At 43.4% G+C, this 26470-nt stretch overlaps 1 protein-coding gene and 1 long non-coding RNA gene across 2 annotated transcripts in view; one reads left to right on the top strand and one right to left on the bottom strand.

Annotated features, from left to right (window-relative positions):
* The first annotated feature begins 54 nt into the window (after window positions 1–54).
* Window positions 55–25970, top strand: LOC122219851 (transmembrane protein 217-like). Its single transcript, XM_042938611.1, has 2 exons — window positions 55–130; window positions 24723–25970. The coding sequence occupies exon 2, from the start codon at window positions 24822–24824 to the stop codon at window positions 25398–25400; it is 579 nt and encodes a 192-aa protein (XP_042794545.1). The 5' UTR covers window positions 55–130; window positions 24723–24821; the 3' UTR covers window positions 25401–25970.
* LOC122219853 overlaps window positions 25554–26470 on the bottom strand; it is a 35941-nt gene continuing 35024 nt past the window's right edge. The window contains exon 3 of the long non-coding RNA XR_006202578.1: window positions 25554–25628. This is a non-coding gene — a long non-coding RNA (uncharacterized LOC122219853). The remainder of the gene's footprint in view (window positions 25629–26470) is intronic.

Genomic DNA, 26470 nt, shown 5'->3' with positions numbered 1-26470 from the left:
AATCCTGCAGGCCGCTGAAGCCGAAAAGTGACATCAGGCACTGGGCACACAGGTGGACCGGGAAGGCGGAGCTTGGAAGAGCAGGGAGGCGGGGCTGAAAGTTCCTTAACCCTGGGAGTGGAAGAAGCAGGTAAAGAAAGGGACCTATGGGGAAGGAAGAAAGAGTACTGTTTTCTTTAGGGAGGGAATGAGGTTCCTGAGCCTAATATTTTTTGGAAAGACAGAGCATATGTATTTATATATATACATCTTTGACCTAAAAATAACGGCCATGTGGTGGTTGCAGCCCATTTTTAACATCTCCCAAATCAATGTCACTCTGGTTATTATCCTCCTCACCTTTCCCTGTTCCGTTTGGAGTCCTTTTTTTTTTTTTTTTTTTTTTTTTTTTTTTTTTTTTTTTGTTAAATCTATGAAGGAAGATCAATACGTATCCAATAGCCCAGGGTTGCTAACTGTTCAACACGTGAATAACGGTTGGTTCATAAGAGTCTTCCATTCGTCTGGTAATTGATCACTAGTAAAGGATTTGTTCTGGGGGTAAAATTCAAATGATTTAATCCGTTTTTCTATCATTAACTGCCACTTTCTGACTATGAGAAGCCAGATACTGACTGTTTAGGACATGCTCTTATTTTTTCCATCCAATTCAGACTACTAAGTAACATTTCCTGCCGGGACATAGCATATCTCCAAGGCGTGAATCACAAAGATTAAGGATATACCCCCAAACATCTTTAATCCCCTTTATTAATCTATTATAAATCTATCACCCTTGAATTCATTTTCAATCTAGTTTTCACTTGGAATGAGATTTGATACAGCGTTTTGAATCCTTTGAATGTCAGTGTTTTTTGCTCTTTGTGAGTTTCTGTGGTTGTATACTACAGTGATTGGGGTGGGCAGGGAGAATGAGGGGGTGGGCAGAGAGCACACCCTAGTCCAAAGTAATTTTTGTCCTAAAAAAGAACTGTTGATGTGGGCTGCTTGTCCTCCATCCCGGCTTCTGTTTGCTGTTACAACACATCCTCCCACATATTGGAGAACATTTAAGGACCCCCTGTCTAAAAAAGAACATATGCCCTCCAATGGCCTTTTTCTATATAGACATTACCCCCATTTTCAAGCTTCTTTTGTAAATTTTGCAACCATGATACTGTATGAAACGGGCTATTTTACTTTCTATGAATTTTTCAAGCTTTCATAGACTTTCATAGTCTCAGATAGTCACCTTTATGGGCATTTAATCCAACAAACAAAAGTCCTTCTAGCCTTTTAATCATTTTAGCTGCCTTTCTTTGGCTTTTCTTTTTCTTCGAATGCAGTGACCAGCACTGCATACTGGGCTCCACGAGGAGTTTCCTGAGGTTTTTGTTGAAACTGATGCTTTGTCTTTATTCTGGACAGCCAGAACTTTTGCTGGCATTTTGGACTTTACAAGAGCTGGCATCTCAAAGGAATAATGTACAGCAACTTCTAGATCCCTTTCTTTGGTGGTAACTGGAAGTTCAGAATTGTGTCCCCCTGTGTTAGCTGCCTTATACTGTCCATGTGGCAAGTCACCTGCCACTTTCCAGCCTACTCACATAGCTTTAGAAATATTCCAGAAGATGCTCCCTATTGACTTGACATTTCACTATGTGGAAAGCAGAGTATAATGTGTACACCAAAAAATGGCTTAAAGTATTCCTTTTTCTTAATTGTTTATGAGATGTTAAATAACACTGATTCCCAGGGGATGCTGTTAACATCGTTCAATCCAGAGACGTGCTATTATTCCTACTCTTTGTTTTCTACATCTAAGCCAGTTTCTCATCCAAAGGGGAAAAAAAATCACTCTTGTCATCTGACAAAAACTTTTTAAATAGTCTTTTTTTATGTTTATTTTTTTTAAGTTTATTTATTTTGAGAGAGAGAGAGTGATCAGGAGTGGGGTGGGGGCAGAGAGAGAGGGAGAGAGAATTCCAAGCAGGCTCCATGCTGTTAGCACAGAGCCCAGTGCAGAGCTCGAACTCATGAACCTATAGATTATTACCTGAGCTGAGATCACGAGTCAGACACTTAACCTACTGAGCCACCCAGGCACCCCAGTGTTTATTTTTGGGGGGAAGGGATAAAAGGGGGGTTTCTGTGCTGACAGCAGAGAGCCCAGTGCGGGACTTGAACTCACAAACCGTGAGATCATGACCTGGGCTGAAGTCCAACCTTTAACCAACTGAGCCACCCACGTGGCCCTTTAAATAGTCTTTGTTAAGCATCCAGCCACCTCAACCCAAATAGTCTCTATTAAGATAGTTGAGATTGTTGGGCCCTTTCTCACCACCACCACCATCATTATCAGAATCTAAACCAACCACATCTATACAGCAGCCTCCTATTGGTCCTCCCTGCTTATACTCGTTCCCCCGTAGAGTCTCTTCCCCAGAGAGCATCCAGAGAGAGCCTTCTAAAATGTTAGTCACAACTGGCAACAGCCAAAGTATGTAAAGAGCCCATGTGTCCATTGATTGATGAATGGATAAAGATGTGGTATATATACAATGGAGTATTACTCGGCGATCAAAAAGAATGATATCTTGCCATTTGCAACAATGTGGATGGAACTGGAGGGTATTATGCTAAGCAAAATAAGTCAGTCAAAGAAAGACAAATACATGATTTCACTCATGTGGAATTTAAGAAAAAAAACATGAGCATAAGAGAAAGAAAGCAAAACTAAGATGAAAACAGAGGAGACAAACCATAAGAGACTCTTAAATACAGAGAACAAACTGAGGGTTCCTGATGGCATGTTGGGTGGGGGGATGGGCTAAATGAACAACGGGCATTAAGAAGGGCACTTGTCGGGATGAGCACTGCGTGTCATATGTAAATGATGAATCACTAAATTCTATTCCTGAAATCATCATTACACTATATGTTAACTCACTTGGATTTAAATTTAAAAAAATAATAAACATGTATATTTCAGGGGAAGAAAAATAAAATGAAATAAAATGTCAGTCACCTTATGTCACTCCTCTGCTCAATACCTTGCAATGGCTCCATCACATTTGGCATAAAATCCAAGCTCCTTAAAAGACCCCTCCACTCTCTTTCTTGCTTAATCTGCTCCAACCGCACTTACTGGCAGTTTCCCTGTTCCTTGAATCCTCCCAGCATGTTCCTACCTCCAGGCCTTTGTATTAGCCATTTCCTCTGCTTGGAATTCTCTCGCCACAAATATCTGGATGGCTTGCTCCCTCGGTGTCTTCACAATTGGGGATGCCATCCCTGACCACTCATCTTATTTTTTTTTGTTGTTGTTGTTGGTATGATAATCCCCATTTTATTTTATTTTATTTTATTTTATTTTTTTATTTTTTTTATTTTTTTTAATTTATTTTTTTTATTTTTTAATATATGAAATTTACTGTCAAATTGGTTTCCATACAACACCCAGTGCTCATCCCAAAAGGTGCCCTCCTCAATATCCATCACCCACCCTGCCCTCCCTCCCACCCCCCATCAACCCTCAGTTTGTTCTCAGTTTTTAAGAGTCTCTTATGCTTTGGCTCTCTCCCACTCTAACCTCTTTTTTTTTTTTTTTCCTTCCCCTCCCCCATGGGTTTCTGTTACGTTTCTCAGGATCCACATAAGAGTGAAACCATATGGTATCTTCTGACCACTCATCTTAAATAGCGGTCCCCACCACTCTATTTTTCTTTAAAACCCTCTCGGGGCGCCTGGGTAGCTCAGTCGGTTAAGCGGCCGGCTTCACTCCGGTCATGATCTCACAGTCCATGAGTTCGAGCCCTGCGTTAGGCGCTGTGCTCAGAGCCTGGATCCTGCTTCAGATTCTGTGTCTCCTTCTCTCTGTGCCCCTCCCCTGCTCATGCTCTGTCTCTCTCTGTCTCAAAAATAAATAAAAACATTAAAAAAAAAAAGACATGATCACCACCTGGCCTATTATGCACTTCTCTGTTGCCCATCTCCATCCCTAGAATGTAAGCTCCACTGGGGCAGGGATTTTGTCTGTTTTGTTTCCTGCTATTCTCGCCTGGGATAGCACTTGGCACATAGTCGGTGCTTAATATTGACTAAGTAGGAAAATGAAAAGTATAAACTGTTCTTGTCTTTTGGCTCTATGTTGTTCATAAACATTTTGCTGTTGTTGGAAAACATGTTACAAACCATGTTTTCTAACACCTACTAGGATGCGTCCACTTTACCAAAGACGACAAGCTTGCCTCTACTCTTGGTTGAAGAACAGTCTCCCTTCCTATCTTGGAAAGACTGTCCTCTTCAAACTCTTTTGCAGCTTCTAGGCCAGTCTTCTCATACTTTAATATACATGTGGATCGCATAGAGATCACGTTAAAAGCCCAGATTCTGATTCAGCGTGTCTGGGCTACAGCCTACGATTCTGCATTTCTTTTTGGGTTTTTTTTTTTTTATGTTTATTTATTTTTGAGAGACAGAGAGAGACAGAGAATGAGCAGGGGAGGAACAGAGAGAGAGAGAGAGAGACAGAATCTGAAGGAGGCTCCAGGCTCCGAGATGTCAGCACAGAGCCCGACACGGGGCTCGAATCCATGAACCGCGAGATCATGACCTGAGCCGAAGTCAGTTGCTTAACCGATTGAGCCACCCAGGCGCCCCTACAATTCTGCTGCTTAACCGATTGAGCCACCCAGGCGCCCCTACAATTCTGCATTTCTGATAAGCCCCCCCCCCCCCGTGACACTGATGCTGCTTATCTGTGGACCTCCCTTCATAGATCTGTTTCAAGCACCTTATGGCCTTTGACCCTTGAGTTTATCTCAAGGATTTGATTATTTTTTAATGTATTTTTTTAAAGTAATCTCTACACCCAATGTGGGGCTCAAAGTCACAGCACCGAGGCCAAGAGTCCCATGTTCTACGGACTGAGCCAGCCAGGTACCCCAGGTTTGATTATTTTGAAAGTATGAATAGAAGACTCTCAATGTAATCTGCCCTCAAGGTTGAAACCTTTCCCTCCTTAACTGCATCTTCATTCAAAGGAGAGTAAAACAACTCAGTCGGGGGCAAAGTAGAGTTAAGGGAATGATCCATGTGTGGGTTGCAGGTGGATTCAAAAGAGGTGGGTGTATCCCAATCCTTAGAGAAAGTTCTGTGAAGAGATAAGCCCTGAGTAGAGACACCATAGGAAAAAGAAAGAGAGGGAGAGAGGGGGAGAGAGACTTGAAGAATAGTAAAAAGGAGCCTGGTTGGGGAAGATAAAAATCGAGGAAAAAGCCTTTGGACTTAGTTACCAGGAGATCACTGGCAGACTTTAACCTCTGCAAAGGAGTGGAGTGGACCCTGTGATGAGAAGAAGGGTTAAGACAGGAGAGCAAGGAGCAGCCCTCAGAATGCACCACAGAATGTTCTGTTGAGTTACCAAAGGGATGGTGAGGTCAACCTGGGATCTAAAGGCAACAGAGCTTTCTCGATATCTAAACAACCTCTAGAAAGAGCAAAATGAGAGAAATCAGTTATATTAGAGAAGGCAAAGCGATAAGCAAAAAGACTGAAGGAACAAGAGGTTGTTGGAGTAAAGGGAGTTAGAGTGGTCACAGGGGAGCCTGGGTGGCTCAGTCGGTTAAGTGTTCGACTCGGTTTCGGCTCAGGCCATGATCTCACAGTTTGTGAGTTTGAGCCCTGCATCAGACTCTGTGCTAACAGTGTGGAGCCTGCTTGGGATTCTATCTCCCTCTCTCTCTGCTCCTCCCCCCCTTGCACTCTATCTCTCTCCATCTCTCAAAAATGAATAAATATTTTAAAATTTTTTAAAAAATAGATGGGTTTTGTCAGACTGAAGAAAACATAGGAAAATTAAGGAAATTTTGTTAGGTGGTGGAATTATATATCTTTCTATTTCCAGAATTTTTCTTTTTTGCTATTTTGAAATATATGTCAGATATTTAACCTGGGGTAGATAAACTTTTTCTATAAAGGGCCAGACTGTAAATATTTTCCACTTTCCCAGCCATACAGTCTCTGTTGAAACTGCTCAACTCTGCCCTGTAGCATGAAAGCAGCCACAAACAATATGAAAATAAACTAGTGTAGCTGTGTTGCCACAAAACTTTATTTTTGGATGCAGAAATGTGAATGTTATGTAATTTTCACATCATAAAATATTAGTTTTTCAGTTTTTTTCAACTATTTAAAGATGTAAAGACTAAATAATAATAATGATATAATAATAATTAAAAAAATAGGGGCATCTGGGTGGCTCAGTCAGTTAGGCGTCCGACTTTGGCTCAGGTCGTGATCTCAGTTTGTGAGTTTGAGCCCCATGTCAGGCTCTGTGCTGACAGCTCAGAGCTTGGAGCCAGGTTCAGATTCTGTGTGTGTCTCTCTCTCTCTCTGCCCCTCCCCCACGCACACTCTGTCTCTCTCTCTCTCAAAAGTAAATAAACATTTAAAAAAATTTTTAAATATAATAATAATAATAAATAATAATGTAAAAACCATTCCTAGCTCACAGGCCATACCAAAAAAAGCATGACAGATTCAGTTCATGTGTGGTAGTTCGCCAACCCCTGCAATAAAGAATAAATAATAGGGGCACCTGGGTGGCTCAGTCGGTTAAGTGTCTGACTTCGGCTCAGGTCATGATCTCACAGTTTGTGAGTTCGATCCCCACGTGGGGCTCTGTGCTGACAGCTCGGAGCCTGGAGCCTGCTTGGGATTCTGTGTCTCCCTCTCTCTCTGCCCCTCCCCTGCTCACTTTCTGTGACTCTTTGTCTCTCAACAATAAATAAACATTAAAAAAAATTTTTTTAGATAAAATAAACATAAAAAAAGAATAAAGAACACATAAGAACAAGGTTAAGAAACAAAAAATTTACAGTAAACCTGAAGTCCCCTTTTTGTTCCTCCTTGGTCCTGTTCCCCTCCCCTTCTCCGTGGAAACCACAATCCTGAGTTATGTGTTCAGCTTTCTATGCATGTTGCAAACTTTCACTTTACGTATGAATGTCCATAATCATGTTTTTCACATTTTGAAACTTTATAAATAGCACCACACTACACGTAAACTTCAGCCACTGGCTTTTTTCATTCACTATTCTGTTGATAAATGGAGCTTTAGTTGATTCATAGTAGCTCTAATATTGTGTTCCACTCTGTGAATATTCCTCAATTGTTGTCTCTAATTTTTTTTTTAATTTTGAACAGTGTTCAGTTAACATTCCCCTTCCTCCTCACTTTAGGTACAACCACTGTGCAGGGTTTTGTATTGTCCTCTTGTCTTTCTTTATACTTTTCCACCTATGTTCATAACCTTAAATAATGTATTCTTTATAGTAATGACATTGTATTGTACCTATTCTGTTTCTTGCTGCTTTAAAAAAAAATGATTTTTAATGTTTATTCATTTTTGAGAGAGAGACAGAGCATGAGTGGGGGAGGGGCAGAGAGAGAGTGAGGGAGACACAGAATTGGAAGCAGGCTCCAGGCTCTGAGCTGTCAGCACAGAGCCTGATGTGGGGCTTGAACTCACGGACCGTGAGTCCATAACCTGAGCTGAAGTCAGACGCTTAACTGAGCCACCCAGGAGCCCCTGTGCTTGCTGCTTTTAGACAACACTGGGGTTTTGAGATTTAGCTTTAGTTCACATTGATGAGTGTAGTTTGCTCATTTTCACTGCTGTACAGTATTCCATTTTATAAACAGCACAGGTTCAGGGAGACTGGGTGGCTCCGTCCGTTGAGCGTCCGACTTCGGCTCAGGTCATGATCTCACGGTTCATGAGTTCAAGCCCCGCGTCAGGCTCTGTGCTGACAGCTCGGAGCCTGGAGCCTGCTTCAGATTCTGTGTCTCCCTCTCTCTCTGCCCCTAACCCACTCACATTCTGTCTCTGTCTTTCTCAAAAATAAATAAACATTTAAAAAAATTTAGAAATAGCACAGTTTATCTGCGTGACTACTGATCAGCACTCAGTTGCTTCACATTTTGTGCTAGTGTGAACTCTGCTGCTATGAACACTCTCATCCATGTCTCCTGGATAAGTGGACAGGGGGAAGGGTTTCTCTAGGACATCAATGTAGGAGTGCAATTGCTGGTCTGCGTGCATGTGTTCAACTTTGCAAAATAGTGTTCAGTTGTGTTTCTTTTTAAAAATGTTTATTTTTTGGGGGTGCCTGGGTGGCTCAGTCGGTTAAGCGTCCGACTTCGGCTCAGGTCACGATCTCGCGGTCCGTGAGTTCGAGCCCCGCGTCGGGCTCTGCACTGACAGCTCAGAGCCGGGAGCCTGTTTCGGATTCTGTGTCTCCCTCTCTCTCTGACCCTCCCCCATTCATGCTCTGTCTCTCTCTGTCTCAAAAATAAATAAATGTTAAAAAAAATTAAAAAAAAAAATGTTTATTTTTGCCCTGCAAGCAGAGGCAGGGGGGCAGAGGGAGAGAAGGACAGAGCATCTGAAGTAGGCTCTACACTAACAGTAGTGAGCCCAAAGTAGGGCTCAAACTCAGGAACTGTGAAATCATGACTTGAGCTGAAGTTGGACACTCAACCAACTGAGCCACCCATGCACCCCTCAATCATGTTTCAGAGTGGTTGTACTACTTTATTCTTCTACCTGCATGGGATGAGAGTTCCATTTTCATCGCCTACAACATGGTTTCAACAGTAAATAAAAATTGAGGAGAGAAAGCTGGTTCAAAGCCAGATCCTTCAAAGTTGGGTTGAACAGGAAGCAGAAAAATAGAAATCTTAGTGTCTGTTCAGTCACATCCAAGTCTCTCTTCTTTCCTTCCTTTTTCTCGCCACCCTCTTGTGTGAGTGCTCCGTACTGAAAGCAAATGTTTTGTTGTTGAAAATTATGGGGATATCTTGAAGAGAAAATCATGGAGATGGGAGGTATTGGGCTTGTAATCAATAACAGGAGTGGACCACCTTGGTTTGAACTATTAGGAATCCTAGAAAAAAAAATCTCCTATGATTCTGTCAAGCAGGTCCTTCCTTTTTTCCTTCCCTTCTTTCCTCTTTCCTATCTTCCTTTCTTAAACTTGCACATGATACCAATTCAAGACATCCAAATAGGTATGTAATAGGTTGAATGGTGGCCTCCCAAAAGACATGTCCGCATCCAAATTTCTGAAACCTATGAATGTTACCATATTTGGAAAAGGGGGTCTTTGTGGAAATAATAACGTTAAGAATTTTGAAACGAGATTGTCCTGTTTTACTTGGTTGGGTCCTAAACCCAATGACAAGTGTCCTTACAAGAGAAAAGACACAGACAGAAGAGGAGGAGGTGGTGTGACTATGGCAGCAGAGATTGGAGTGATGCAGTCACGAGTCGAGGAATGCCTGGAGCTACCAGAACCCAGAAGAGGCAAGAAAGGATTCCTCCTGAAATCCTCAAAGGGAGCACGGCCCCGCCAGCACTTTGATTGTGCTCTCCCAGCCTTCAGGACAGTGAGAGTACAAACTTGTGTTGTTTTATGTCACCAAATGGCAATTTGATGCAATAGTCCTAGGAAATTAACCCAGGATGTAAAGAAAAAGTTGGTCTCCCTCTCATCTTTGCCCCAGAGCCACCCATATATCCTTCAGCGGCAACCACTGTTGCCAGTTCCTTCTGTGCCCCCCTTCTAGAGATATTCTTACAGAGCCCCTTAGTAGGGGCAGGGACATTCAAGATCACTTTACAAGTGAGGAGTCTGAAGTTCAGAAGAAGAAATTGCTCAAGGACCTGGTGAAGAGGAACAGGAACTCACATTTCCTATCTCTTGGTTTAATCCTCCTTTGATGTAAAAGAAGTTATCTAGGAGCAGATTTTGATGTAAGGATAGGGAGAGAGAAGAGGAGGATATTGGGCGAAGGAAGGGTAGGTAATGTCATCGAGATGAAAAGGAGCGTAAAAACCGCTATTATTTACGCTCAGGTTGGCCACAGTTCAATGTAGCACTCCAGCAGATCATCGCCAGACTCTGTAGACAGAAATTAATGCTTCCATCCAACTAGCTTTTCCTTAGCATGTACTATATTCCAGGCACCAAACTATATTAAAAGCTGTGAAGTACAGCTCCTGCCCTTAACAAATGTATAATCTAGTACGAGAGTCGGGCTCATAAGTAAAGCAGCGTGATAAGTAATAAAAGTAAGAAGTGTGCACTATATCCAAAAAAAAAAAAAAAAAAAACAAACCAGAGTGAAGTGTGGTCCTCTCTGTTTAGGAAGCTGGGAAAAGTCTGGAAGGATGAGTAGGAGTTTTGCAGGTAGAGAGGGCAGGAAAAGCATCCTAGGCAGAAGGATGAAACATTTATGGAATTGTGGTCTACAAGAGAAGTTGCATTTGAAAAACCACATAGGAGACGCTGTCAGTGCCTCACCCACATCCCTCGACCTCTATGTATGCTCTCTTTGCCCAAAGGCTCTTCTTCCAACTCCCCAAAACTGGAAAGAAAAAAAAAAAAAAAAAAAAAACAGTGCACAAACTCCCAGTGTACTATTAGTGCCTAGGAGTTAACTCCTCCCGGGGAGCAGCCCTCAACCAACAACTCTCAGGAGTTGGTGTGTAAATTCACCAGCTCCTTCACCCCTCAGATGGGATCATTCTGAGGCATGTGTTGCCCAGTTTCTTAACAGGATTAAGCTCCTCTTAGTCACTGTGGTAGTTAGCTTAATAGCCCATCCTTTATGGGCTACATTCCTCCCCTGTATCACTTTCCACCTCTTCTCCACTGGTGTTTCCATCACCTCCCAAATAAACTACTGGCTCTCAAGTCCTTGTCTTAGAGATTGCTCCTAGGAGAGCCCAAACTAAAATAAAATCTAAGTGGCACTACATGGGAACAGCAAAGAGTGCGCAGAATGGGGTGCAGTGATGGTAGATACTGGAGCAGGGAACCATCATGGTGGACTTCTAATGCCACGTGAGAGTTGTGGTACCTTTTCCTGTAGACAAGTGGACATCCACTGAAAGTTTAAGTAGGGGCATAGCACGACCGGATTTGCGTTGCAGAAAGACCACATATTCAACCACTAAATGGCTTTTACTACACTTAGTATAAAACCCAAACTCCTAACCATGCCCGAAAAGGTACTGCTGGCCCGGCACCTGCCTGCTCCCCCATCCTCTGAAAACTGTTTGATTTGGCAATTGTAGAGTTATTATGGACCCAAATGGCTCAGCTGGGCAGAGCCAGATGAAGAGTTACGGTAGACTGGATTATTGTCCTCAGTTCTTTCCTCCATCTTTCTACGTGACCTTGCATGCATGAGGGTGGATGGAGTATATAGTTCCCTGCTAGACTTCTTCCGGCCGATGGAATGTGAGCAAAAATGCCAATGTACCTGAAGAGGCATCATATATTTTTGTTCACTCCGCTGCACTCCTACCATTCGCCATCGTAGCATACTCTGGGAGCTGCTGGTCCCAGGTGGAGAAGAGACGTGTGTAGCAGACAGAAACCCAGACTGGAGCCCGGAACTAAACCCAGCCGACATGCAGCCTGAAGCATGAGTGCAAAAAATAGGTGCTCGTGGTCGTAAACCACTGGATTTTGCCTCACTAGTGTGGTAGTAACTGATTACGACAGAAGTGAAGTGGGCCATGAGAAAAGCGAGCCAGGGGTACTCTTGCAAGAAATTTAGCTGTGGGGGCGCCTGGGTGGCTCAGTTGGTTGAACGTCTGACTTTGGCTCAGGTCATGATCTCACGGTCCGTGAGTTCGAGCCCTGCGTCGGGTTCTGTGCTGACAGCTCAGAGCCTGGAGCCTGCTTCAGATTCCGTGTCTCCCTCTCTCTGTGCCCCTCCCCTGCTCGCATTTTGTCTCTCTCTCTCCGAAAAATAAACAAAAAAAATTTAAAAAAAAGACGTTTAGTTGTGAAAGGAATGAGAGCCTAGTGTCCTCCTCCTCCTCGTTGTTGTGGTTCCCTTTCGGTTCTTTAGCCGCCCACGATATAAGCCCCTTTCCCATGTATGGAGAATTTTCCAGTCTATGAAACCTTGTGGGAAGCACAGCTCACCTCCCAGGACTGTGTAGCCCAAAACGCCCGCTCCTCACTTTCCCATCTTTCCTCGTGAACGAAGTCATGCACTTGTGTCATAGGCTCTGCTAATAAAATCTGCCCAGCCTCGGCTTTGAACGAGGAGGAGTTTGTGAGGTGAAGAAACACTGGCAGAAAAGAATCATTCTCTGGGTGGGCAGTGCCAGTTGTCACAGCCACGCTCAGTTTGGGGGGGGAACAGCCAATGGCAGCGGCACCCGGGGTCGGTGCCCCAAGGTCTGTCGGTGGGACTTGAGCGTCAAATGCTCCTCGGTGGCACTAGCAGCGTCTGTAGTAGTCTGGCCCTGTGGTAAGATGTTGGCAACCCCCGGACAGAGCTCCGAATGCGGGGCGGCAGGCTGACGGCATTCGTGGCCTCAGTTCTTCGCCTCTCCCTGCATCCATGTTGTCTTGTCAGACCTTCCCATTCTGAGGCCGGGCTCACCCCTGGGACTTGCTTTGGTCAAGGGATGTTAGCAAACCTGACAGAAAGAGGCTTGAGAAGCACCTGCGTGATGGTGCTCGCTCTCTGTTCCAGCCTGTCTGGCAGCTGCAACAGCACACGGCAGCCTGGGGGGCTGACACACGGCAGAAATTTACTTCTCACCGCTCCGGAGGCCGGAAGTCCAAGATCGGGTGCCAGCGTAGGTTGGGTCTGGTTTTAAAGGCCGTCTTCCGGGTTGCGGCCTGCTGATTTCTTGCTGTGCCCTTATGTGGTGAATGAAGCGAGAATCTCCCTGGGACTTCTTTTATAAAGGCACTCATTTTGGGGGTGCCTGGGTGGCTCGGTCTGTTAGGCAGCGAACTCTTGGTTGCGGCTCAAGTCATGATCTCACGGTTGGGGAGATCGAGCCCCACATGGGGCTCTGCGCTGACAGGGTGGAGCCTACTTGGGATTCTCTCTCTGCCTCTCTCTCTCTCTCTCTCTCTCTCTCTCTGCCCCTCACCTGCTCTCAGCTCTCGTGCTCTTTCTCTCTCAAAATAAATAAATAAACTTAAAATTTTTTTTAATTAAAAAAATAATAAAGGCACTAATTTCTTCATCTCTTCACGAGGGCTTCACCTTCATCATCTAATCACTCTCCAAGGCCCCACTTTCCAATACCATCACCTTGGGCATTAGGTCTTCAACCGGTGAATTTTGGGGGCGTATAAGCATTGATTCTGTAGCACTCGCGCTGGTGTCCTCACCATCGCGGTTAGAATATGTCCAGGCTAGCCTGTTGACTGATGAGAGACGCGCGACATTAGGCCTAGTCTCCCCGAGTCATCCCAACCGAGTCCATCCTAGATCAGCCAGCAACCAGTTGAGCCTCAGAATATGAATGAGCTCAGCCAAAATCAACACAACTCTCTCGCCAGCCAACAGTTGACCCCCAGACACTTCAGTGAATTCACCTGAGCCCAGCTCAGCTCAGCCCCAGATAAACTGAGCTCCATGGACTTATGAACCAAGTACTGTTCATTGTTACATGCCACCGGGGTTTTGGAGTTGTTTGTGTGGCGTTATTGTAGCAAGAGATAACTGACAGTTCTCTAGCCCTCTCCACAATCTATGAGCTATGCCCTTTTCTGCTTAAATCAGGCAAATGATCGGTATCTTTTGCCCTCTCCGACTAACACAGAGAAAGACTGAATGTAAATTAGAAACACAGGATCAAGGGAGAGATCAAGGTGGGAGAGATTTTAGCATGCTCTCAGACAGAGGATTGGAGGCAGTTGTATTTGTTAGGATGTAAGTGTGCCTGCAAAATAACAGTGCTTTATTTATTTTTTTAATGTTTTTTTTTTTTTTTTAATTTTTGAGAGAAGGAGCGTGAGCAGGGGGTGGGAAGAGAGAGAGGGAGACAGAGGATCCAAAGTGGGCTCTGTGCTGACAGCTGAGAGCCAGATGCAGGGCTCGAACTCATGAACCATGAGATCATGACCTGAGCTGAAATCCAATGCTCAAACGAATGAACCACCCAGGCGCCCCCAAAATGACAGTGCTTTAAAGATGATAAAAGTTGGGGTGCTGGGTGGCTCAGTCAGTCGGGCATCTGACTTTGGCCCAGGTCACGATCTCATGGTTCGTGGGTTCGAGCCCCACATCAGGCTCCGTGCTAACAGCTCAAAGCCTGGAGCCTGCTTCGGATTCTGTATCTCCCTCTCCCTCTGTTCCTCCCCTGCTTGCACTCTCTCTCTCTCGCTTTCAAAAATAAATAAACATTAAGAAAAATTTAAAGATGACAAAAGTTTATAGTTTTTCTCTCTCATGTAAAAGCCTAAGCTAGTGTGGGTATCTCTGCTCCGTGAAATCTTCAGAGACCTAGGCTCCTTCTGTCTATGCTCTGCTATGCCCTTGCCCGGTGAGTCCAAAATGACTCCCAACCACATCAATGTTCCAACCACTGGGAAGAAGGAAAGGGAGAACAGGACTTTCTCCTTACTATCTGGTGCGCTTTTTTTTTTTTTTTTTTTTTTTTGAGAGAGAGAGAGAGAGAGCGCATGCCCGTGTGAGCAGCTAAGGGGCAGAGGAAGAGGGAGGGAGAGAATCTTAAGGGAGCTTCATGGCCAGCACAACCCATGCAGCGCGTGATCTCACACCCATGAGATCGTGACCTGCGCTGAAATCAAGAGTCAGACGCTTAACCGACTGAGCCACCCACATGCCCCACTCTCTGGTACTTAGGTTCATTTTGTCCCCTTTCAACTCCTTTTTAGGAATTGGTCACATGACCACATTCAGCTGCAAGGAAAGTTGGGGAAAAGCAAAACTTTTCCTGGCCAACCGTGTATATACCTAAACATTCTGCTTCTGTGAAAGAAGGGGCGAACAGGTAGCCCTGGTTCCTTCTATGTCAGAGGAGAAAAAGAGTAGTTAACAGAGCAAGATATGTATGGCAGACTTTATCAGCCACTTCCTTGCTTCTCCTTGTTAAGGGGACTCTTGGGGGGGGGGGGTTGTGCAGCTGTATTCTGGGCATAAATCACAATATGACTAAACCAGTTATGGCAATTCTACTCAGCTTTGCCAGGAACTGGCTTCCCCAGCCTCTCTTGAAACTATGGGTAGCCACGTGAACCAGTTCTGACCGACAAGCCATGAGAGGAAGGCTGCTGAGGGGTTCTGGAAAGTGCTCTCCTTCCTATGAAAGAGACGGACACGGGGGAGAGCTTACTGGCACACTCCTGCTTGGGATATTGGTGCGAGGCGCTGTGGCCGTCGGCTTACGACCACAAAAGAAAGGCCAAGAGAATTACGGATGCCATCCGACAGCCCGACACCTTTCTGAGGATTTGAATGACCTTGAGAGGACTGCAGGGTCTCAACACCACCCATCACCTACACGGCCACCTCTGTATTTTCTTTCTTAACAGAGAGTAATACCTTTATCATATAAGAAACTCATACAAATTGGAAAAAAATAACTAACATCTTAATACACAAATGTATCAGGTAAAGGACATAAATAACTCATAAGAAGTAATAAAAGTAGTTAACAAATACTTTTAAAATATTCAACCTAAAGAGTCATCAATAAGATGTACAAATCAGAACATGAATTTTCACTTACTGTATAGATTGAGTAGAAAGAATACATTTAAAAAATTAGTGTTTTTTTTAAGTTTATTTCTTTTGAGAGAGGGAGCAAGAGAGAATCCCAAGCAGGCTCTGCACTGTCAGCGCAGAGACCAACGTGGGGCCTGAGGTTACAAACTGTGAAATCATGACCCAAGCCGAAATCAAGAGTCAGACGTTTAACCGACAGAACCACCCAGGCGCATCCCCCCAAAATAATTTTTATTTTTTTTTTAATTTATTTTTTAATGTTTATTTATTTTTGAGACAGAGAGAGACAGAGCATGAATGGGGGAGGGTCAGAGAGAGAGGGAGACACAGAATCTGAAGCAGGCTCCAGGCTCTGAGCTGTCAGCACAGAGCCTGACGTGGGGCTCGAACTCATGGACCGGGAGATCATGACCTGACCCGAAGTCGGACGCTTGACCGACTGAGCCACCCAGGCGCCCCCCCAAAATAATTTTTAAATAGTACTAAAGGATGGCCTGCCTGGCTGGCTCAGTCGGAAGAGCACGCAACTCTTGATCTTGGGGTCGTGAGTTCAAGCCCCACCTTGGGTGTAGAGATTACTTAAAAAAATAAAACATTTAAAGAAAAAAGAAAAGAGGAAGATGTAGGGATGGTGTCGGCCACATTTCCCTCTTTTATCAAGAAAAGCAGGGGTTCCTTGTTGGCATCCCACTCCTGATGTTGGCTCCAGATAGGCATGGTTCGTGAGTTCCAGCCCCGAGTTGGGCTCTGCACTGACACCACAGAGCCTGCTTGGGATTCTCTCTCTCCCTCTCTCTGCCCCTGCCCAGCTCGTGCTCTCTCTCTCTCCATAAAGAAATAAACTTAAATAAATAAATAAATAAAATAAACTTTAAAAAAAAGGGAAGGAAATGAGTATTGAGAACAAAGCTTATGGCGTCTGCTACAACACAGCTTAATGAGGAGTAGTTTTGCGTGCATAATAAATAGTTACCCCTTGGCATAAAGCAAAATGGTGGCAAAAATACTTACACAGTGGAATGCTTACTAGTTTCCAGGCACCGTTCTGAGTGTTTTCAATATATTAACACATATATTAACTCATTTAATCTTCACAACGACTTGGAGGTAAATGCTATTGTTATCTTTGTTTTATGAATTTTTTATTGTACCTCATATACTCACAGTTAGACTTAACCATAATCCTTCGGGCATGACATATTCCTCATTGGTCCATTCATGGCTCTTTTATTTATTTTTTAAGTATTAGTTATTTTTAGTAATGTAATAGGTACCTTCAAATCCTCCACCCAAAATAAAATTAGGATCTTGTCAGTAATTCATACCTTATTATCTGGTCTGCTTAAGCCATTTCACTTCCTCCCCTGGTCTGAGGTGACCATCATCTAGAATCCTAAATTCATCATTCCTCTGCTTTCCTTATATAGTTTCCTCATAGAGGTTTGTAAGGTTTTTTTTTTTTGTTTTTTTTTTATCATTTATTTATTTTTGAAAGACAGAGACAGAGCACAAGCAGGAGAGGAGCAGAGAGAGAGGGAGACACAGAATCTGAAGCAGGCTCCAGGCTCTGAGCTGTCAGCACAGAGCCCAAAGCAGGGCTTGAATCCATGAACTGGGAGATCATGACCTGAGCCGAAGCCAGACGCTTAACCGACTCAGCCACTCAGGCGCCCCTGTGGGGGTCTTTTTAAGATTTTTTAAAAAGTAATCCAGGGGCACCTGGGTGGCTCAGTCGGTTGAGCATCCAACTTCGGCTCAGGTCATGATCTCAAGGTTCCTGGGTTCAAGCCCCACGTCAAGCTCTGTGCTGACTGCTTGCTCAGAGCCTGGAGGCTGCTTCAGATTCTGTGTCTCCTCTCTCTACCCCTCCCCTGCTTGTGCTCTGTTCCACTCTGTCTCTCAAAAAATAAATAAATGTTGGGGTGCCTGGGTGGCTCAGTCGGTAAGCGTCCGACTTCAACTCAGGTCATGACCTCACGGTTCGTGAGTTCAAGCCCCGCATCGGCCATTCATGCTCTGTCTCTCTCTCTGTCTTAAAAAATAAATCAAATATTAAAAAATTAAATAAATAAATAAATGTAAAAAAAAAAAAAAAAGATTTTTTTAAAAGTAATCTCAACACCCAATATGGAACTCGAATTTACAACCCTGATATCAAGAGTCGCATGCTCCACTGACTGAACCCAGACACCCCAACAGTTTTATAGTTTTATTGCACCTATACATATAGTCATAAAATGTGTGTATGATATAGATCTATAGTTGTTGTGTTTTTTTTAACGTTTATTTGTTTTTGAGAGACAAAGCATGAGCAGGGGAGGGGCAGAGAGGAAGGAAGACACAGAATCCGAAGCAGGCTCCTGGCTCTGAGCTGTCAGCACAGAGCCAGAAGTGGGGCTCAAACCCATAAACCGTGAGGTCATGACCTGAGCGGAAGTCCGATGCTCAACTGACTGAGTCACCCAGGCGCCCCCATCTATAGTTGTTTTTAACTATGTATCTTCTTTTGGTACTTTTCCCCCTTATTATTACCTAAGATCCATTCATGTTGTATGTTGCCACAGACATTCATCTTGATGACCATTTAACATAGCATTGTGTGACTATGTAGCAGTTTTATTCATCCTCATACCTTCTTTACTGAAGTACCTTTTACACGCTTTTACATTTTTTTCTTTTCTGGTTATTAACTGGCCTAACTCTGTTTCATATTCTCACTAATAGTTGTGTGGGATCTCAGCAGTTTTTCCACATCGTTTTAAAAAATTTTTTTCAATGTTCATTTATTTTTGAGAGAGAGAGACAGAGACAGAGCATGAGCAGGGGAGGGGCAGAGAGAGAGGGAGACTCAGAATCCCAAGCAGGCTCCAGGCTCTGAGCTGTCAGCACAGAGCCCAACGCAGGGCTCGAACTCACAGACCTCGAAATCATGACCTGAGCTGAAGTCAGACGCTTAACCAAATAAGCCACCTAGGCGCCCCTAAATTTTTTTTCAGCATTTAAAATATCAATATTCAAGGCACCAGGCTGGCTCAGTTGATGGAGTATGTGACCCTTGATCTTAGGGTCGTGAGTTGAAGCCCCATGTTGGGCATGGAGCCTACTTTAAAAAAAAAATGTCAATATTCAAAGATGGAATCAGAATCACTTCTAGTGGTGTACTTGTTGAAATAATGTCTCATTTTCAGAACATTTCACAAATAAACAAAAAAGACTGTTGGGATCACTTTTTTTTTTTTTTTTTTTTTTTTTTTTTTTTTTTTTAAGTAGGCTTCAGGCTCAGCACAGAGCCCAGTCCAGGGTTGAACTTACGACTCTGAGATAAAGACCGGAATGCTTAACTGACTGAGTCACTCAGGCACCTCATCGCACTATTACCAACTACTTTTCATGGTAACATTTGTAGCTCTTGGTTTAGACGACGACAATTATCTGGCTGTCCTTCCGCAATGCTGGCTTAACCATTTGGGGGGCTACAAAGATACTGTATTAAAGAAAGCTACCCCGACAACATAAAGGGAGCCAATGGGAGATACTTAATGATCTGATTTATTAGACTTAATAAAATAATTATATTTTCATAAACCCATTTTTATTAAAATTGTGTGTATGTGTAGCACTAGTTAATATTGAAAGGCTTATAGTAAACACAGCAGTCCTCTGCCCCCCACTCCCAGTCATAGTTCCCACGGGCATCCACCTTCAGTTCGTCTACTTCCCCTCCTACTGACCTCATTATCTCTAAACTATACACTTGTATTGATACTTCTTGCTTAATCATTTTTAGACAGTATCTATTGGCTTCCCACCCTGATAGATGAGGACTTCTTACCCCTGCACACATATCCACTGTCTTCCTCCCCACTCCCTGTAGCATCATTCATGACTGTATCAAGACTATAACTGGGACGCCTGGGTGGCTCCGTTGGTTAAGTGGCCGGTTTCGGCTCAGGTCATGATCTGGTAGTTTGTGAGTTGGGGCCCCCCGTGAGGCTCTGTGCTGACAGCTCAGAGCCTAGAGCCTGCTTCGGATTCTGTGTCTCCTTCTCTCTCTGCTCCTCCCCAACTCATACTCTCTCTCCCTCTCTCTCCCTCTCTCAAAAATAATAAATAAGCATTAAAAAAAAAAAAAAAGACTGTAACTTCACAAGTGGTATCAGTCACAGTAGTCCAGAGAAGAACATGATGGTGATTGGACTATGGTGGTGGCAATGGAGGTGGGAAAAACAATGACTGATTCAAGAGATATGTGGGAGGGAGAGGAGATGGAACTTAGTATTTGGGGATGTAGGATAGGAGAGAGAGGGAAGGTACAAGAGTCGCCTCATTAACATAACAAAGGACACCTCTATCATTCTCTATACTTAGGAAGTTCCAAGGGCTTGGGGAGCTGTGAGCCAGAACCAGGGATGAAGACCAAATATATATTTCTTTTTTTTTTTTTTTTAATTTTTTTTTTAACGTTTATTTATTTGAGACAGGGACAGACAGCATGAATGGGGGAGGGTCAGAGAGAGAGGGAGACACAGAATTTGAAGCAGGCTCCAGGCTCTGAGCTGTCAGCACAGAGCCTGATGCGGGGCTTGAACTCATGGACCGCGAGATCATGACCTGAGCTGAAGTCGGATGCTTAACCGACTGAGCCACCCAGGCGCCCCCCAAATATATATTTCTTATAATAAATCACAATATCACACTCAGCTATTACCTCTCCAAATATGCTACCCTATTCTTCTGTCTCCTCCCTTCCTTCTCCTTCCACCTCCTCTTTCCTCCCTCTTCCTCCTCCTCCTCCTCCTCCTCCTCCTCCTCCTCCTCCTCCTCCTCTTTCTTCTCTTCCTCCTTCTACTCCTTCTTCTTTCTCTCTCCATCTTTCTTTCTCCCTCCCTCTCTCTCTCTCTCTCGTCAGACCATCTTATTATATTCTTCATGTCTCTTAACTTCTCATCCATATTTTCCATCTTACTGCCTCTCCGTGCTACGATCTGGATAATTTCCTTTGACCTCTCTTCTGGTTAACTAATCATCACTTTGTCTGTGTCCAATCTGCTACCAAATACACCCATGAAATTTTAATTTCAGGTCTTGAGGTTTTCCTCTCTAGAAATTCTATTTGCTTCTCGTTCAGGTCTGCTAGGTTATTTTCTATGGATTCCTGTTTTTACATATACTTTCAATATTGCCTTTTATTTACATAAATGTGTAATCAAAGGGAATTCTGATATAAGCTATAACATAGATGAGCTTTGAGTAAATTACACTAAGTAAAATAAGCCAGAAACAAAAAGATAGATACTGTATCATTCCACTTTACTACTCTGAATATATATCATCCAAGTATATTATGTATTATATCCAGAATAATAAAATTCATAGGAAAAAAAAGTAGATGGGGCGCCTGGCTGGCTCAGTTGGGAGAGCATGCAACTCTTAATCTCAGAGTCATGAGTTCAAGTCCCACATTGGGCATAGAGCCTACTAAAAAAAAAAAAAAAAAAAAAAAAGAATTGTAGAATGATGCTCATCAGAGGTTGTGGGGGAGGGGAAATAGTTGTTTAATGGGCATCCAGTTTCAGTTTTGTAGGATGAAAAAGTTCTAGAGAATGGCTGCATAACAATGTGAATATAGTTAACATTGAACTGTACGCTTTAAAAATGGTTAAGTTGGTGAGGCACTTGGCAGGTTCTGTTGGAAGAGCATGCAACTCTTGGTCATGAGTTTGGGCCCCACATTGGGTGTGGAGATTACTAAAATAAATAAACTTTAAAAAATGATTAAGGTGGTACATTTTATGTGTACTTCACACATTAAAAATAAAATATAAATAAAATAAAAATTTAAGAAAATAAAAATTTTAATGCAAAAAATGTAGTAACTATAATTGTTTCATAAGTTGATATTTTTCGCAGTTCTGTTTCTGCTGTTATTTCTGCTGGTTCTCACTTGCAGTGCCTTGTTCCTTGCATGCTGGGTTCTTTTTTACTGTGTGGTACCCATCGTCTATGCAGTGATTAACTGCTAGAGATTCTTTGAGGACCAACACAAAGATGCATTCCTCCAGAGAAGATGTGAATTTGCTGCTACCAGGAACTTAAGAGAATTCCAGTTCAGGACTACTTTATTTTATTTATTTTTTAATGTTTATTTATTTTTGAGAGAGAGACACATATACACAGAGTGCAAGCAGGGGAGGGGCAGAGAGAGAGGGAGACACAGAATCTGAAGCAGGCTCCAGGCTCCGAGCTGTCAGCACAGAGCCCGATGTGGGGCTCTCACCCACGAACTGCAAGATCATGACCTGAACTGAAGTCCGACACTTAGCTAACTGAGCCACCCAAGCGCCCCTCAGGACTGCTTTAAACTAGACTCCTGGTAAATTAAAAGCTTTTTTGAATACTTCATAAAATTTGGGCTACAAATCCACAAAAAGATTAGCTATGGTTACAATGTCTCAAGGGGAGTTTTCTCCCCTTTTGTGCAGTGTAGTACTAAGTTGTCTTCCTTGGAGCTCTTGAGAGAAAGATGTGGGGTCAGGTTTACTTCTGATTCACATTTAATCATAGCCCTCTGGGGAACGGGCATGACAAATGCAAGGAAGGCTTTCTAATAGACTCCCCACCTTGGTGGATCCTGAGCTTTGATTTCATTCACCCTTAGCCTACAGCACATAATGTAATTCACATTTGCTCAGACTGGTAAATACCCTCAGAGCAAAATCGACTTCCATGCTTTCTTACCTCTCCCATAGACAGTCTTCCCACCTCCTACTTTGTCAGCTCTTCTGTGCTTTTAAGAATATTTTAAAACTATGGTGTCTAGCATTTTTTAGTTGCTTTAAGCAGCAAGTTGGCCCCGATAACCTAACCAATCAGAGATCCCTCTATCTTTATTTCCTTTTCATTGATTTCTGCTCTTCTGTTTATTTTCTTCCTCCTATTTTTTTGTTGTTCTTATTATTGGGATTTTTTTCCCCTTAAGTTTTTTAGTTGAACACCCAGCTCATTGTTGCTTTTTCTTTTCTATTGTTAGGCAATCCTCTCCTGAAGGCTCCAAATTTCCCTTAAAGTATACCTTTCTTGTGTATTCTTTTATTTTATTTTATTTTTTAAGTATGAACTTTATTGTCAAATTGGTTTCCATACAACACCCAGTGCTCATCCCAACAGGTGCCCTCCTCAGTGACCATCACCCACCCTCTCGTCCCTCCCACTTTCTTTGTATTCAGTTTTGATACGTCGTAGTGCAGGAGTGATTGCGGAAAGCCAGTTGGTGTCCACCTGTTTTCGTCAACGCCTCACGCCAGCGGCGACACTGTACTGATTTTCTCCTGAGACACCTGCACTCAAGGTCTGGCAAGTGCCGCCAATTTTCCCTACCAGGGTGCAGCAGTGCTGGGAGAAGAGAAGAGCGTAATTTAAACTACCTTCTCTACCCAGTGTTTCCTACTACTGGCTACCTGTGAAAATCACCAGGAAGTCATGAAAAATACCGATTTCTGAGTAGCACACGCAGGATGTTCTAACTGGTCCGGGGTGGAGCCTGGGCCTGGGTACTTCATTGATTCTAATGTAAAGCCAGGGCTGAGAACCGCTTCTCTAATCACCTGCTCCTTGCCACCCGCCCCAGACTGCATCCTCCCTCCTCCCCACTCACACTCCCAAGCGATTTTATTTTTTTTCTTTCCAAAATTTTATTTAAATTCTAGTTAGTTGGGGCACCTGGGTGGCTCAGTCCATGAAGTGTCCGACTTCGGCTCAGGTCATAATCCCCCGGTTTGTGGATTCAAGCTCCACATCGGGCTCTCTACTGTCAGCATGGAGCCTGCTTTGGATCCTCTGTCTCCCTCTCTCTCTCTCTGCCCCTCTCCCACTCGCACTCATGTGCTCTCTCTCTCTCTCTCTCTCAAAAATAAACATTTAAAAATAAATAAATAAATTCTAGTTGTTAACATATGGTGCAATATTGGTTTCAGGACTAGAATTCAGTGATTCCTCACTTATATACAACACCCAGTGCTCATCACAAGTGCCCTCCTTAATACCAATCACTCATTCAATCCGTCCCTCACCCACCTCCCTCCATCAACCCTCAGCTTGTTCTCTATGGTTCAGAGTCTCTTATGGAGGGCCCCTGAGTGGCTCAGTCGGTTGAATATCCAACTCTTGATTTCCGTTCAGGTCATGATCTCACAGTTCATGGGTTCGAGCCCCACATCTGGCCCTGCGCTGACAGTGTGAAGCCTGCTTGCGATTCTCTCTCTCTGCCCCTCCATCGCTTGTGTTCACACACGCACTCCCTCTCTCCCTCAAAATAAATAAAAACTTAAAAAAAAAAGCCTCCTATGATTTGTTTCCTTCACTTTCCCCCCTCCCATATGTTCATCTGTTTTGTTTCCGAAATTCCACATGAGTGAAATCATACGGTATTTGTCTTTTTCTGACTTATTTCGCTTAGCATAATACAATCTGGCTCCATCCACATCACCACAAATGGCAACATTGCATCCTTTTGATGGCTGAGTGATATTCCATGGTATCAATACCACATCTTCTTTCCGTTCATCGGTCGATGGACATTTGGGCTCCTTCCATAGTTTGGCTACTGTTGATACTGCTGCTGTAAACATTGGGGTGCACGTACCCCTTTGATTCGGTATTTTTACAAACTTGGGGTAAATACCTAGTAGTGCAATTGCTGGGTTGTAGGGCTATTTTTAACTTTTTGAGGAACCTCCATACTATTCTCCACAGTGGCTGCCCTGGTTTGCATTCCCAGAAACTGTGCAAGAGGGTTCCCCTTTCTCCACACCCTGACCAACATCTGTTGTTTCTTGTGTTGTTAACTTTAGCCAGTCCAACAGGTGTGAGGTGGTATGTCATCATGATTTCGATTTGTATTTCCCTGACGATGTGTGCTGTCGAGCACCTCTTCATGTCTGTTAGCCATCTGGATGTTTTCTTTGGGAAAATGTCTACTCCTATCTTCTGCCCATTTCTCAACTGGATTATTCATTTTTGGGGTGCTGAGCTTGATAATTTCTTTACAGATTCTGGGCACTGAGCCTTTATCAGATATGTCATTCACAAGCAATTTTAAAGCCTTCCGTCTTTCCAAAGCTGTTGTTTCCTTGTTTCCATATTTCTCTCTATTGTTTTTCCAGGGTGCATTTGGGGCAGGAGGCAGAAACTGTGATCATTTATCACATTGGCAGGAACCAGAATTCTCCTGTATCTTGTTCGTCATCACAGGAAGTCTCAGCATGAGACAGCAGCACTGGTTTGGGATGACTGCCAAAATGGGCACCGTGTTATCAGGGGTCTTTACCATCGTGGCCACCAACATGTACCTCATCTTCGAACACAGATACATAAGGAACAACAATTGCACTGATAGCCACCTACAGAACAAGAGTGCAAGTGTCCTGATAAGCCAGTTCATCATCTGCTGGGCTTTCAATATGGTCTTCTTCCTGTCTTTCATTACCCTCATCATCAGCTGCTTCCTCCTGTACTCAGTATATGCTCAAATACACAGGGGCTTGGTGACCTACATCATCTGGATCCTTTTCTATGAAGCTGTAAACATTATAGTACAAATCTTTACCAACAATGACTCTGTCATTGAAGAGGTCAGAGTCGTGCGCTGGTTTGGCCTGATGTCCCGTATTTTCATGCACTGCTTCTGGATATTCTATGTCATCTCCTATGCCCACACAATCTATAAAAGTAAAAGCCCAGGGAATATAATTTCCTACAACAGACGTATTTCAACAGGCAATGGAGAGTTCCTACGACGGAAATCAAAGATCATCAACTTTACCCGACACTATCATGGATGATGTTTGCCCTTCTCTCCACTGATGGTCATTCTAGTTCCATCTCTTTCACTTTTGCTGATCTGTTCAGAATAGAGGCCCTACTGCCATCTTTTTGGGAGAAGTGGAGAGAAATGTAATTATAATCCCAATGGGGACCACCTGCTCAGTCCATAAGGGCGGTTAGTGAAAGGCCATTGTTACTTGCCAAGCACTTCTTGGGTTCCTCCTTCGTCTTCTGGTCAGTGCCACCTTAGAGGTCAAAATAAAGAGGGTAAGGGAATGAAATGAAGCTGAGTTGCAGTCTGGCAATCCTTTCACCTTGTTATATACCTTCATCAGTCTTCGACCCACAGCTCTCTAATTCAACCCTGGGACACGGGCATATCTGTATTTATACCTCAGGTAGCTGTAGTGTAAGGGAGACTGGTGGTGTCTTGGGGTAGCTTTGTGCCATGGTCTTTCCCCCTCTGTCCTCTGTGCTATATTCCAGATAAATAAAAGAATAAAAGTAGAGAAAACCGTTTTCCATTTTCTGTCTTGAGTACCCCCCTCCCCGAGATTTGTCAAAGAGTGCAAAATGCACTCGGTTAGCCAAAAGGTATTTGCTAAACTTTTCTGTGTCCATCACTATGCTGGACTTAGTAGAAGGATACAAAAAAAGTACAAGATACAAGGCCTGACCCTGAGGATTTTGCAGTTTAGTGAGAGAAACAAAACCACTGCTTATGGCTTAATAAGCTTAATAGCTTTCTTGAGGTATAATTGACATATAATAACTGCACATGTTTAAAGTACATAATTTGAGGGGCGCCTGGGTGGCTCAGTCGGTTAAGTGTCCGACTTCGGCTCAGGTCATGATCTCGCGGTTCGTGAGTTCAAGCCCCGCCTCAGGCTCTGTGCTGATGGCTCAGAGCCTGGAGCCTGTTTCAGATTCTGTGTCTCTCTCTCTCTCTGACCCTCCCCCATTCATGCTCTGTCTCTCTCTGTCTCAAAAATAAATAAACGTTAAAAAAAAAGTCATAAAGTATATAATTTGATAAGTTTTGACATAAGTATATCCCAGTGACATCATCACAACTGAATTCCTAAAC

This window comes from Panthera leo, chromosome B2 (assembly GCF_018350215.1).
Source record: "Panthera leo isolate Ple1 chromosome B2, P.leo_Ple1_pat1.1, whole genome shotgun sequence".
Lineage (NCBI taxonomy): Eukaryota > Metazoa > Chordata > Mammalia > Carnivora > Felidae > Panthera > Panthera leo.
Note: the sequence above shows the minus strand (reverse complement) of the source record. Positions and strands in the feature narration are given on the sequence as shown.